Source organism: Trichoderma citrinoviride (genome assembly GCF_003025115.1).
Source record: "Trichoderma citrinoviride strain TUCIM 6016 unplaced genomic scaffold BBK36scaffold_2, whole genome shotgun sequence".
NCBI lineage: Eukaryota > Fungi > Ascomycota > Sordariomycetes > Hypocreales > Hypocreaceae > Trichoderma > Trichoderma citrinoviride.
In genome coordinates, this window is record NW_020194710.1 from 1,393,895 (window position 1) to 1,407,507 (window position 13,613).

The 13,613-nt window shown below is 54.3% G+C and overlaps 3 protein-coding genes across 3 annotated transcripts; all 3 read left to right on the forward strand.

Annotated features, from left to right (window-relative positions):
* Positions 1-885: 885 nt before the first annotated feature.
* BBK36DRAFT_1138098 (hypothetical protein) lies at positions 886-3,746 on the forward strand (the record flags this gene model as incomplete). Its single annotated transcript, XM_024893218.1, has 2 exons — positions 886-1,124; positions 1,235-3,746. The coding sequence occupies 2 exons, from the start codon at positions 886-888 to the stop codon at positions 3,744-3,746; spliced, it is 2,751 nt and encodes a 916-aa protein (XP_024752994.1).
* A 505-nt stretch (positions 3,747-4,251) lies between these two features.
* On the forward strand, positions 4,252-6,093 carry BBK36DRAFT_1134296 (WD40 repeat-like protein). The gene is made up of 4 exons (XM_024892258.1): positions 4,252-4,287; positions 4,325-4,361; positions 4,383-5,999; positions 6,057-6,093. The coding sequence occupies exon 3, from the start codon at positions 4,413-4,415 to the stop codon at positions 5,997-5,999; it is 1,587 nt and encodes a 528-aa protein (XP_024752995.1). The 5' UTR covers positions 4,252-4,287; positions 4,325-4,361; positions 4,383-4,412; the 3' UTR covers positions 6,057-6,093.
* A 937-nt stretch (positions 6,094-7,030) lies between these two features.
* On the forward strand, positions 7,031-12,542 carry BBK36DRAFT_1188026 (P-loop containing nucleoside triphosphate hydrolase protein; the record flags this gene model as incomplete). Its single annotated transcript, XM_024896558.1, has 7 exons — positions 7,031-7,199; positions 7,267-7,691; positions 7,758-9,069; positions 9,214-10,159; positions 10,214-11,011; positions 11,072-11,669; positions 11,850-12,542. 7 exons carry the CDS (start codon positions 7,031-7,033, stop codon positions 12,540-12,542), a joined length of 4,941 nt encoding a protein of 1,646 aa, XP_024752996.1.
* Positions 12,543-13,613: the final 1,071 nt, after the last annotated feature.

Genomic DNA, 13,613 nt, shown 5'->3' on the forward strand with positions numbered 1-13,613 from the left:
GGATCGCGGGTTGGAAGGGCGGGCGGCGTTGCTGCAGTGCGCCGTATCAAGCAATTGGACGGACAAGGTGCAGGCATCTGCAGCCCTGAAACCCGCCAAGGGTCGCCTTTGTGACGGATGATGCGAGTCGGTGCGAATCGTAGATAATCCAGGTTCTTTGATGATCGTGGAAAGAGTGGAAGTTTGCAAAGTATCTGTACCTCCCGGTGCATGCGTCGGAGCAGCGCGTTCCAAGGTTCGTTGCTTGGAAATAGAACGTCCATCCGCCGAGTTTCCACGGCTCCCGTCCCTCCCCCTCCCCGCTCCCCAGCCTCGTACCTGTACTTGGACGCACAGCACTGCTGCAGCGCCTGGCCGTGCGCTAAACTGCAGCTCAGCACCCGCCACAGCGCTACGGCCGCTGGAACAAGGCACTGGGGCCCAGAGGGAGCTCCCTGGAAGGGCGGATGCATGGCAGCTGTCGCAGGATCCGTGCTTCCCTTGGGTCTGGTGCGGGACGCTCAAAAGGTTCACCTCTCCACACCCTCCACGTCCTCTCCTCTCCAATCTCTCCTCTCCTCCCAGTTCTCTTTCCACCTCTTATCTATAAGGTAGGCATCAGATGCCGTACGGCTACTTTCGTCATCTCAGTGACTCCCTCGGCGGCTATTATTAGGTTTCATTCGTCGTCATCAGCACAGCCTTTGTCCCGTCTGCAAAGCTTCATGGTGGCGTCCAATTACGACGAGCCGCTGATCGCCAGACGCTAGCATACCATCCATACCTCGAGATCTGCCGATGTAAACAAAAGCAACAGCATCCCAGCAGCCCGAATCAATGGAGGTCTCCCATCTCCTCCCTTCAAAAGCCCGAGGCAACGCTCTTGCGAGCCTGTTCCAGCCAACCATGGCCTTGTCCACGGCGTCCAAATCATTTGCCATCAACGGCCCGCACACCGCAGGCCTGTTTGCCGACATGTCCGTGGATGGCCCTGTGATTGGCACCCTCGTGGCCATTGTCGACCGCGCAAAGAACTTGCCCAACCGCAAGACCATCGGCAAGCAGGATCCCTACTGCGCTGCCAGGCTGGGCAAGGAGGCCAAGAAGACGGCCACGGATGTCCGAGGCGGCCAGACGCCCAAATGGTAAGCCGTTTCTGTTTGCATCATCTCAGTCCTGAGTATTGGTGGTGAGACAAGCTGTGAGAGCAAGCGACTGACCTGTGCCGTTCTTTGCTTTTTTTCGTTTCGTGCAGGGACCAAGAGCTTCGGTTCACAGTGCACGACTCGGCCGATTACTATCAGCTCAAGGTCTCCGTCTTCACAGATGACAAGAAGACGGACCTCATCGGAGAGTCGTGGATCGATCTCAAGGGCATCATCATCCCCGGAGGCGGCCAGAATGACGTGTGGCAGACGCTCACTTGTCGAGGCAAGTATGCGGGGGAAATCCGACTCGAAATCACCTTCTACGACAGCCGGCCCAAGCCCGACAAGCCCGCGGCCAGATCTAGGCAATCCATGGGCGGCGAGCTGGAGAACTCGTCACCCAAGCGCAAGGATATCGTGAAAAGGCGTCCTCTGCCGACAGACCCCGTTACCGGTGAGGTCACTGCAAGCATCTCGTCTCAAACCCCACCAGACTACCATCAGACACCGCCCCGGCATATCGGGAAGCCCGTCCATCACTCACCATACAACTCTACGAGCTCACTCAACGAAACTACCGAGTATGGCACCCCGCCACACGGAAGCACTCGGTCGCGCCATGCCGACTACTTTTCTGCAAACTCACCCGGCCCTCAGGGCCATGCTGGTTCCGGCCGTGTCGAGGGGCCTCGCCAGCCACGCCCGACACGACAGGACTCGCACGAGAGAGAGAGTCGCTACAGCCAAAAGATACCCGTCTCGCCCTATGAGCAGTTTGATCCCCGAGGTAGCAGCTACTCGCTCGCGGGCGACACCTACGACATGATGACCCCGATAGACGATCCCGCGCCGTATCCTCCTCAGGGAGGCCCTCGACAGGCCGCTCCTCCACCACCCGCTCACCGATCACGACATAGCACCAGCCAGGAGGGCTTGCAACGGAGAAGTGACGAGCCGTCGCCCCAGAGGGTTACCCCGCCCGCCTCAATGAGATCTGATGTCCTGAAGAACGAGGCTCATAGAAACACCACATCGAACTATCCCGGCCGCCCACAGTTTCGGGCCTACGAGCCGGCACAGCCGCCTATGCAGAAAGCCATTGCGTACGAGCCGCACAATTCCTACGACGCCTACGACGCTCAGCATCGCTCCATGCAACCCACCGTGGAGGATGTGCCGGAATCGCCTCCAGGCTCCATGCGGAACAGGCCCCGTCGCAGTATCCCTCCCCTGGACGAGGTGGTGTACGACGCCGGCTCTGTCCCCGTGTCGACAGGTCTCAGTCGCTCTCCGGGAGGTGTATCCCCGGGGTTTATGAACCAATCCCCGGGCCCCTATCCGCCTTATCAGGAACAGCCCCGGAACCAAAACTCCGTGTCCCCTATGTCGTCCAGGGATTACACTGAGAGTCCAGAGCAGATGACGCAGTACTCCTATGGCGGCCAAAGCCAGCGCCCTAACCAACAGCGAGAGCACGAAACGACATACATTCAAAGCTCTCCGAGCTACGGACTTCCGGGATTGCCGCCCTCCTTGGCTCCGGGCGTAGATCCCAACCTAGTTCAAGAGCTGTCTAACAGACCATACGAAGAACGACACCATGACGGTCGATACAACTATCAAAGCAGTCCAGTCGGCAGCATCTCTGCTCGAGACCGCCATAGGAGCGAACCGCCACCGCCTTCGCACGAGCCGGCCTACGGCGCTTCGCCGCAACCATACGAATCATACGACATGCGAAGATCGGGTGCATATGCCAGTGGGCCTGACCCGCATGCGCAGGGATATCGAGATGCTTCCCCTAACCCGCAGGGATATCGCGATGCTTCCCCTAACCCGCAGGGATATCGCGATGCTTCCCCTAACCCCCAACATAGGATCCGACGCAAGTCGGTCAGCCCTGCACCTCGCGTTTCTGACAATAGGAGGCACTCGGACATTCCCTTCAGCCCAGACTCCTACGACGCCTTCAACCCCGGTGTGTCTTCTAGGGATGGATCTCCCGGGCTCGACCCGTCAGATTCGCCTTCCAAGATTGTCACGCACGATGGCCGAGAGATTGACCCGTCGGATCATCTACCTGAAGAGTCCTGGGCTCCCGAGCCAGAGACCAAGCCACCGCAAGAGGCTTCGCCGACTCGAACCAGGCCGCCGTTGTCCGGAGCACAACCGATGCCGCCCAGCGGCCGGAGACCCCTCCGCATTAGTATGGCGAGAACCTCGCAGGCCATGGTACCGTCCACCGCCTACGGTTACACGGAGGGACCCCGTGCTCCCCCGGTGCAAGGCGGGCGGCAGCGTCTGCAGAAGAAGACTCGTCATTCCATGCCGCCTACGACTGCGGTTCCCAACCCTCCCGCGCCTATTGCGCCTGACAATTTTCACGATAGGACGAATCATTACAGTTCGACTCGATCACGCGCTGGCGCGTGGGACCACCCAAACGACAACTACGCACCTGCGTATAGCGTCGCCAACCAGGGCCCTCCGATCCCGGCCAAAGTGCCACTGCCCGTTATGAGCGGCGCCAATGGAGGGGCGGAAGACATGGCTCTCATTCAAGAGATGCAAAAGATTGATATTGGCACCGGCCGTTCCAGACGCCGAGGCGGCTACTGAAACTTTTTATGATGCAGTGTAATTCTGTCTTGTACGAATATCGAAAGAGGCATATATAAAGCGGGATTGGGAAGGATAATGGGCGGCGTCTTTGGGAAGCTTGGGACCATGAGGATTTTCTTTTCCCCTCGTTGCCTTTCTGTATCCTGTTTTCCTTTTGTTCCCCTTTTTGTGCCCCCCTTTTCCTTTTTTTTCCAAAACTGTTAAGGACGGTTTCATTTGATATATGACGTGACGTAGCGGTAGATCTAGAAAAGAATGCAAACAGTATGAATGATGTTGTGGTGTGTGTCGCCGTGATGCTATCCTTCACTGACGTATACAAATAGGTGCGAAAAATAACAAGCCGATGATGCAGGGACGGAATTTCTCCTTGCCATTGTCTGCGCTAGTCTACGCTAAACTTTGTACGGCATAGTGCTGCCGCCTCGCGGTGAATTTTCCGCGGTTAGATCTTATCGGCTGTTGCTTATCGCCAACAGAAAAAAAATATCCAACTTAGCCCGCCAACCTCACACTGCACGACTGCTTGGATCGTCACATCGCCAAACCTTGGGAAGAAAGACACAGCCGAACCACCAAGTCAGCACTCACTCGATCCCAGAATAAAGCACCTCAATGCTGCTGCTGCTGCTAACCATCGATTAGGCGAAGCGACGAAGCACAATGGCGACACAAGTGGCGCCCCTGCCGAGGGTCAAGCTGGCGTCTGGCCCCGCGCCCTTGACGGCTGAGCAGAAATATTGGAAGTCCTTCAAGAACCAACTCCTGATTCCGTCGCCGACCAATTTTCCTGTGACGCACGTGTCAAGCAGCATCGATTCCTTTGCCGTGACGACAGGCACGCGCGTGCAGATCTACTCGATTCGCAGCCGCAAGCTGCTCAAGACAATCACCCGCTTTACCGATGTGGCGCGCAGCGGAGAGATTCGCAAGGACGGCCGCGTGCTGGTGGCGGGAGACGACACGGGGAGGATACAAGTCTTTGACGTGAACTCTAGGGCTATCCTGAGGACATGGCTCGATCACAAGCAGCCCGTGTGGACGACCAAGTTCTCGCCCGTAGAGCTGACCACGGTGCTGAGCACGAGCGACGACAGGACGGTCAGGTTGTGGGATCTGCCCAGCAGCGAGCCGACGAGTACTTTTGTGGGCCACACGGACTATGTGAGGGCTGGAAGCTTCATGCCGGGCACGATGGCCAACATGGTGGTGTCGGGAAGTTACGATTCGACCGTCAAGCTGTGGGATCCGCGAACGGGCAACAGTTCCGCCGTCATGACGTTCAAGCACGCCGCCCCCGTCGAGAGCGTGCTCCCTCTGCCCACTGGGACGACCGTCCTGGCCGCTGCCGGAAACGCCGTCAGCGTACTCGACCTCGTTGCCGCGCGACCGCTACATCTCATCACCAATCACCAAAAGACAGTCACGTCCATGAGCCTGGCCTCTGGCGGCCGCCGCCTTGTCACCGGTAGCTTGGAAGGCCACGTCAAGATGTTTGAGACGACCGGATGGAACGTCGTCAACAGCTTCAAATATCAAGCCCCCATTCTCTCTGTCTGCGTCATCCCGTCAGGCGACTCCTCTGGCGCCGACGATCGCCATCTCGCCGTCGGCATGCAGTCTGGTGTCCTCAGCATCCGCACACGTATGACGGGCGCCGAAGCCACGCGCCAGCGCGAGCGCGAAAAGGAGATGGAAGCCCTCGTTGCCGGAACCATCGACTCTCTGGATGCCAAGAAGCAGAAGCGCAAGCGGCGCGTCGAAGCCTCCAAGCGCCTCGACATGCTCGGCGAAGGCGCCGACGTTGTCATTGCGAACGAAGGCCGCGTCACAAGGAAGAAGGAAAGACCGTGGCAAGCCGATCTCCGCCACGCCCGCTACGCCAAGGCCCTTGACCAAGTCATCGACCGCACCTCGCCCGAATACGCACCCCTCAACGTCCTCACCTTGCTGCTGGCGCTTCGTCACCGCAGCGCCATGCGGGATGCGCTGGAGAACCGCGACGAGCAGAGCGTGCAGCCGATCCTGAAGTGGGTGTGCGGACACATCTGCGACCCGCGGTACGTGAGCGTCTGCGTGGAGGTTGGCGTTCACCTGCTGGACCTGTACTCGGAATACGCGGGCGCTTCGGCGGAGCTGCTTCAGGGGTTCAAGACGTTGCACAGGAGGGTCAAGGTCGAGGTTGAGAGGGCGCAGCTGGCCTGCCAGAGCGGAGGCATGCTGGAGAGCTTGATGATGAGCGCGGTATAAACGGGAGTTTTTCTTTTCCTGCATGAAGAGAGAGGGGGAGGGGGGAAAAAGGACGTAGGGAGCATTTGGGATAGTTTGGCGTTTTGGCGGCATCTTTCATGGCTTTGGATTCCCCGTTTGTAAAAGAAACTTGGGGGTTTCTTCTTGTGTACTCTGTCTATTCGACTGCACATTCGACTGTAGATGGATCAATAATGGAATGTAAAAAAAGATTCGATTGCTACTGTCTTGCCTTGTACAACATTGCAATGGTGAATGGTCTGGTACACGTTCACGTTCAGGCTGTTCCAGATACGTGAAGCCTTTCACCTTGTGTAACTATATACATTGTCAGATGCATGTTGCTAGAAGCGGAATGACCCGAGTTCTTTTTCTATTATCTGCATGTAACATCAAGTTTCAGATATTCCATCCCTCACGGAGAGATTCCTTCGATGCCAAGTTGAGAGAAGCACGAATGCCCAAAGCTGGCCGTTGATGAAAGTCGGAAGTGGTGTAGGTGAATGCCATCTTGGACCATTCAGGGCTATTGTGCGCGGCCTCCCGCCGACGATGACATGTCATATGTTGGTATCTAGCCAATCGATTTTGTTCGTGCTATTGGAGATGCTGCATATTGGATTTCGACTGAAGGGAGGGGACTTGGAGTTGTATGCATGGGACGGTACGAAGTACATGTGCTGCTGCCAGCTGGTTGGCAGCTGCTTGTAGGCCTCCCGCGGCCGGTGACTGCAGTCGGTTACAAAAGCCCTACATTACTTCTCTTGCATTTGCCTTCATTTTCATCAATTTCATCTTTCCCATTTATATCATAAAACGCTTTTGCTTATTCCACGCTGGCCAGGGAGTCGATTCTTCAACGTTTGATAACCGCCACTTCCATCAAATGGGCATTGGACAAGGAGTGCAGAGCCAATCTATCGCCTTCTTCTTCCCTTTCTCGTCGCGCTTGCGTCCATTTCTCTGGACCCCTTCGGAAGTTACAAACGACTTTGATACCGAGTCATAGACCTGGTCTTGTCATATCTGTCATGGGCTCTAAAAAGGCAAAACAGGAGGATCTTGCCTCCTCCTGGTACGCCAATCTATGGGCTCCTCGAGTCGACCTCATCGGTGACATCGCCGGCAAGGAACCCTTTCTCGTTCACGGAGAGTCGCTGATCCGACACTGCCTTGAGGAATCTCCTCCCGACTTTCAAGGTAAATAGAAGTGCCCTTCTTCGGTCCCCATCGACGCGGAGAAGACTTGGCTGACAGCAGCATGTAGATGGCTTCCAGCTGCTCCATGCTGTGTACGTCGTTGAAAGGTTCCTCAGCAACCTGCAGAAGAGAGGCTGCGACTTTGACATTGTCTTCTTTCGAGACCTGAGGGATCTTTGCGTGCCTCATCTCTCCGGCTTTGAGTATAAATACCAATACGCAAGAACCGTCATCATCAAGCATCTACAGAGACATGCTGAGGAGTGCGCGAGGAACGGTGCGAGAGCATCCGTCCTGGAGTTTGACTCTGTCGAGAGCCAGGGGTTCCACGAGTACCTCGAGGGCTTGCCCACCCACTTTGTTCTATGTCATGATGGTGTCGAATCAGAAGATGTCAAAGACACCATCATTTTGCGGAATCTTATCCGCTCTTTGCTATGGCGTGGCAAGAATGTAGCTATCATCAATGCTCTTGAATGGAAGAGCTCAAAGGTAACTTCACAAGATACCGCCTCTCTTGTGTGCGAGTATCAAGCTAACAGTGAATCGCTTCTATAGGCATACGCACCTTTGCTGAGCAAATTACCTGGAAACATGCAGCCGTTTCCCATCGGAATGGAGTTTGATTCTCCATACACTTCGCTCTATGATGGAATGAATAAGTGTCTCCAGCCCATAGACACCGAGCCTCAGGATCTGACAGTTCGAGAACTCTTGGGCATTACCGCCTGTCTAGCTCTGGCCAACTCATCAGAGCAGCCCTTCAAGGATTCAGATCATTTACAAGAGCATGTCCATGCATTCCTCCTTCATCTTGCAGTTCTCAGGCACTGTACCCTGCTTGAGCGTCAGCATTGGGTCGGTCTCCATCGTTCCATCCCAGCTCTTGAGGATCGCAATTTCTTGCGTGGCATCACCGAAGTATCGTTGATGTTGGTGGAGAAAGACGAGTGGACAGCAGACATAAGTACCGCCGAATGTACTTGGGATTTGTTTGATGCTATTGATGGGTCTTTGTTCCATTATACACTGGGCTCTCTTCGCTCCTGTCAGTGGCTTCCTGACCGAATCATCCAATCATGGCAGCATCTTTGGTCAATTTTTCACGCAGCAACAAATGGACGGTTTCCCGAGGACCTTCCTAAGCTAACGAGGCTGGTGAATGAGACGAATTCGGACGGCGTGGATAGTTTGCAAGTGTCGGCTTTGCCATTCAGCCACCCTGTGTTGGATGTCTTCCTCAGAGATATCAAGCTAAAAGAGAGTCAGGGAATGCAGGACGCCTCCCTCCACTCCGTATTTGAGGACCTTCACCATTGGCATAACACCAAGCTGTTACTGCCACCTCAAAAGACACAAAAACTCGGATTCTTTGCGAGACGGAGGATCCAAAAGCGTGTGGCCGACATTGTGGCGTACTCGGCGAGCCTCACCAACGCAAGAGGCAAGCTCATTGAGCCTGAGTCCATCGTCGTGAAGAAGGCTGCGGCGCTTGCCCCGAGGAACAAGAAGGCCCCGACGGAGGGCTGCAACAGCAGCACGAGCCTCCAGCCTCAGCCCAAGTCCAAAAAGCCAGGGCGCCATGCCAATAAGCCTGGTGGCAGGGAGAGCGCACTGAGAGCTGCGCAGGAGATCCAGGAGCGAAAAGCATCAGTCAAGCGGGATAGCATAGTCGCGCTATGGGCCAATACTTGCCGAGAAATCGAGAAAGAACATTCTCTCTTGGCCCGCTATCTCAAAGCCCTCAAGTTTCTGAACGATCGCTCTAAAGTCGACCATGTTGCTTTGGGATCAGAAGTCCATCTTTACCTGTGCCATCTTCTTGGAAAGCTGTGGGCAAAGGCGCGAACAGGTACCAAGGCAGAAGCCGGTAAGAGAACATCGTGATGGCTTTAACTCCCCCGGAAATTTCATGCTGACTTTAGTCTCCCAGGATCGTACCTCGTTGCTCTCATCTGGAGATGGCTTCAGGAATTTCCAGCGATTGGGGCAACTAAGGCCGTGGCCCAGGCAGTTCAAAAACTGACACAATGCCTCGAGATTCCAGGTCTTTCTATTACCACTGGGAGTCAGACACAGAGATTATCATTCAACTTCGACTATGACTCTCTCAAGGACATTGCAAAGACCATGACCGACTTCCAGCACCTGCAGCTTGAGTTTGCTGCCCCTTACATGGATCGACGCTTCGACTCCCAGCCGGATCAGCGGGTGCCCTTCAACCCAGACGCATGGCAAATCAAAGTGCTCAATTCCATCGATGCCAACAACAGCCTGCTAGTCATAGCCCCGACTTCTGCGGGCAAGACATTCATCTCATTCTATGCCATGAAGAAAGTGCTTGAGGACAGCGACGACGGTGTTTTGGTGTACGTCGCTCCGACCAAGGCCTTGGTCAACCAGATTGCCGCTGAAGTTGCAGCGCGCTTTACCAAAAGATACAAACAAGACGGCAAATCTGTCTGGGCGATATATACTCGCGACTACAGAATTCAGAGCCCAACTGGATGTCAAGTCTTGGTCACAGTCCCGCATATACTGCAGATCCTCTTGCTTGCGCCGACAAATGCCAAAGGCCCCAATGCCTGGTCCAGGCGTATCAAGAGAATCATATTCGACGAAGTTCACTGCATTGGCCAAGACGACGATGGCGTTATCTGGGAACAGTTGCTTCTATCGGCTCCGTGTCCTGTCATTGCCCTCTCGGCGACCATTGGGAATCCGGGCCCCTTTCAGGAATGGCTCTCACAGGTCCAGAGAAGCAAAGGGCTTAAGCTAGACACAGTGGTGCACACAACTCGGTACTCTGATCTACGAAAGTTCATCTACATACCACATGAGCGTGAACCATTTCAGGGACTTCGTCGTATCAAGGCGCTTCCCGTTCCTGGCTTGGACGAAGGTGACAGAGCGTGCCCCGAGTTTGAATTCATTCACCCCGTTGCCGCTCTAACTGACAGGTGTGTAAAACACCCATTATATGGAACTGACGGCATGGACTAACAATCCTGTAGGGCTCGCACAGCGCTTGATGATCTATCTTTGGAGGCGAGAGACTGTCTGAGTCTGTGGAAAACAATGAAACAGGTCCTCTCCAAGGAAGACTTTGCCAAATTCGGTATTCCGAATCCCTCCTCCGCTCTGCCGGAGATCATTTCAAAAGCAGACGTCATTCGATGGGAGGCAGATCTTAAACAAGCTCTTCGACGCATCATGGAGAGCTCAGACAAAGTGTTCCAGGATATCAGAAAGCAGCTGGAGATGCGCTCGATTGAAGGTGTTTCAGATTCTGCGTCGCTTCATGGCAAGAACAACATATTCCATCTAGTCGTCGATTTACATAGCCATGACGCCCTACCTGCTCTGGTTTTCCACTATGACACTCATGGTTGTGAGCAGATTGTGAACGGGATATGGGCCAGCCTCATAGAAGCAGAGGACAAGTGGAAAGATAGCTCAATCGAATGGGCCCAGAAGTTGGAGGACTTTGCAGCGTGGAAGAAGGCTATGAGCTTTCCGCGAACACTCACAGTGCGGCTGCAAAACAGAGGCAAAAACAGAGACGACGAAAGGATGTCCAAGGACGAGCAGTTGCGCCAGGAGGCGAGCGTCGAGACCAGTCATTGGGAGAGCTTCGACCCAAACGATCCATTGGAACGGTTCAGCTTTGCAGATGCAACCAAGATGCAAGCCTCTGAGGTAGACGGCATAGTTCAACCCCTTCAAGGCAAAGTTAGCCCTTGGATGACGGAGGCTCTTCGACGCGGTCTCGGCGTGCACCACTCCAGTCTGAATCGCGAATATCGTCAAGCGTGAGTACCATCTGACGAAGTTGCCAATGACATATCTGACTGGTCAATGTATGTACGCAGGGTCGAAGTCTTGTTCCGCAGAGGGTATCTGAGGGTTGTCGTTGCCACTGGCACGTTAGCCCTGGGCATCAACATGCCCTGCAAGACGGTCGTCTTCCATGGCAGCTCAGTATTCCTTACAGCCCAAAACTTCAGACAGGCGTCGGGCCGTGCCGGGCGTCGAGGCTTCGATCTTCTAGGGAACATTGTGTTCAACCAGATCTCACGGAAGCGCGTGTATGATATCATGTCGGCACGGCTACCGGGCCTCAATGGCCAGTTCCCCATATCCACGACGCTTGTCCTGAGGCTGTTTTCGCTACTTCACGGGTCCGACAACTGCGACTTTGCAGCGAACATGGTGCGGTCGCTGTTATCCCAGACGCGCCTCTACTTGGGAGGACCGGAGTCGGAGATGTCCATCAAGCACCACGTCCGGTTTTCGATCGAATACCTTCGGAGACAGGACTTGCTTTCCGCTGCTGGCGTTCCCATCAACTTTGCCAGCATTGTAGGCCACCTCTATTTCATGGAAAACGCGGTGTTTGCCTTTCATTCACTGCTTAGAGGCGGTTACTTCCACCGCCTCTGCGCAGATTTGCACACGAACCCGGAGAAAGTCTTGCTGGAAATGATGCTGGTGCTCTCCCATCTCTTCTGCCGGCGTCCCGTCAAGCGCACCAAGAAGACTGTTGAGGTAGCCAGAACGTCGTCGTCTGTCATCTTTCTTCCACGGCTACCTAAGGAAGCCGAATGCCTGCTCATCCAACACAACCAGGAGACTCTTTCCATCTTCAAGAACTACGTGAAATCGTATGTCAGCCATAGCTTGACCAATACTAGAGATCGGATCCTGCCGTTTACCCAAACAAAAGTTGGCCAGGATGAGCCGGTTCATTGGGCGTCTGCTGACTCTAGCGCTGCGGGCATGGTGCGATCTCCTTTTGTTGCTCTCTCTGGATTCACGGACAACTTCAAGACAATCCACGAGCTGTGCCAGACGGTGCGTGGAGACGTCTTCTTGGAAGAATCGGCCATCCCAGCGATACCAATCTGGCCACACGATACCAGCCAGGAGTTCAACGCATACATCTACGACTTTTACAAGCACGGCAGCATGACCGTCCTGGTAAGGGACAATGGCATTCGGCGCGGCGAGGTATGGTTCCATCTCAAGGACTTCTCCCGCACCCTGAGCACCATCATCAGCAGTCTCACGGTTCTAATGGATGCCCGTGATGGAGACGCGGAAGAGGAATGTGAAGAGTATGAGGGCGAGTTCCGCAGCAAGACGGAGACTACGAATAGTGGATCCAGCGATGGCAGTTCTGACGAGGCAACGACTTCTCCTACCAGTGTTGATGGCTTGGATGGCACCGACTATGCGTCCCTCGGTGGACATACAAGGGGGAAGGGCCTTTACAGAGTGCTACAGGCATTTATTCGGCTGAGGGATGAGTTTGATGAGAAGTTCCGCGCGGAGTGGGCGTAGAGGGAGTTGTTGCTCCTTTAGTCTGTGAAGGGACCTGTGAGAGGTTCGAGAAAGAGGTTCGAGAAAGGATATGAAAGGCAGGCTTTGATGCGAGGTGTGATCTGTGATCTGAGATATGGGAATAATTGCTGAATACTTGGTTGAGACTTTGTAGATACAGCATATTGTGAAATTGACTGATTGACAGAGCTTGCCTGTGCTCCTCCTGTCTCTACATCATTGTCCAATAGCATCTCACCAAAGAGTAACGCCCTTTCAACACTTGATATCCAGCAACCTGGCCACTATTGAAGTGTCTTTGATACTAACTAGTAGTTCTCTCGCACAGGCCTGCACTTCACTCCGCATTCTGCTATCTGTAGACTTGCGTTACTCATGGTTTGCACTTGCAAATATTCGCCTCCTTCGCCTCAACAACCATTCAACAACCTCATCTCTCTCCAATTCGGTGCCAAATCTACACCCGTCACCAGTGTCCGTATAACATACCTAAAAGGAATACCCAAACAGCTCTACACCAAAATGCCGTACAACCTAGACAAGTAACCTCCGCCGCGAGCTGCCCCCCTTCCAGCGTCTTACACACGCAGGTAAGTCACACACAAAAGCCACATAAACCCCATCTGCCGTCGGAAACCGGCATTCACCTGTCACTGTCAACGTTGGGGTTTCATCTTTCTTGGCAAGGGCTTGCTGCCAGCTGCCCTGCTTTGCAGCATGTACTTCCGCCAAGTAGCTGTAGTAGTTCCACGGAAAACTTGCCTCCAGGGGGGCTTAGGCTGATGTTGGACCCATGTCCATCATTGTTGAAGGAAGCAGATTTACCCGTGGAGAGGGAAGTGAATCTCCGAAGGGTTATGGAGTCGGTGTCGGGTGTTGGGTGGGAGGGAGAGAAGGTATCGTGAAGTTCCGTGGTTTGATGATGTAGTATTTTGGTTTTCTTGGCTCGATACTTGTCTTTATCGCTGTAGATAGATATCTTGGATTATACGGATACGCCCCCTAGATCTGGTTCTTGCGATACAGGTACTACTATGCTAGTACTTGGATATGTCGTAGAAGCCCCTTGCA

Bases quoted from the DNA above. Each gene is read 5' to 3' on its own strand.
- BBK36DRAFT_1134296 (XM_024892258.1), top strand. From the start codon at position 4,413: ATGGCGACACAAGTGGCGCCCCTGCCGAGGGTCAAGCTGGCGTCTGGC.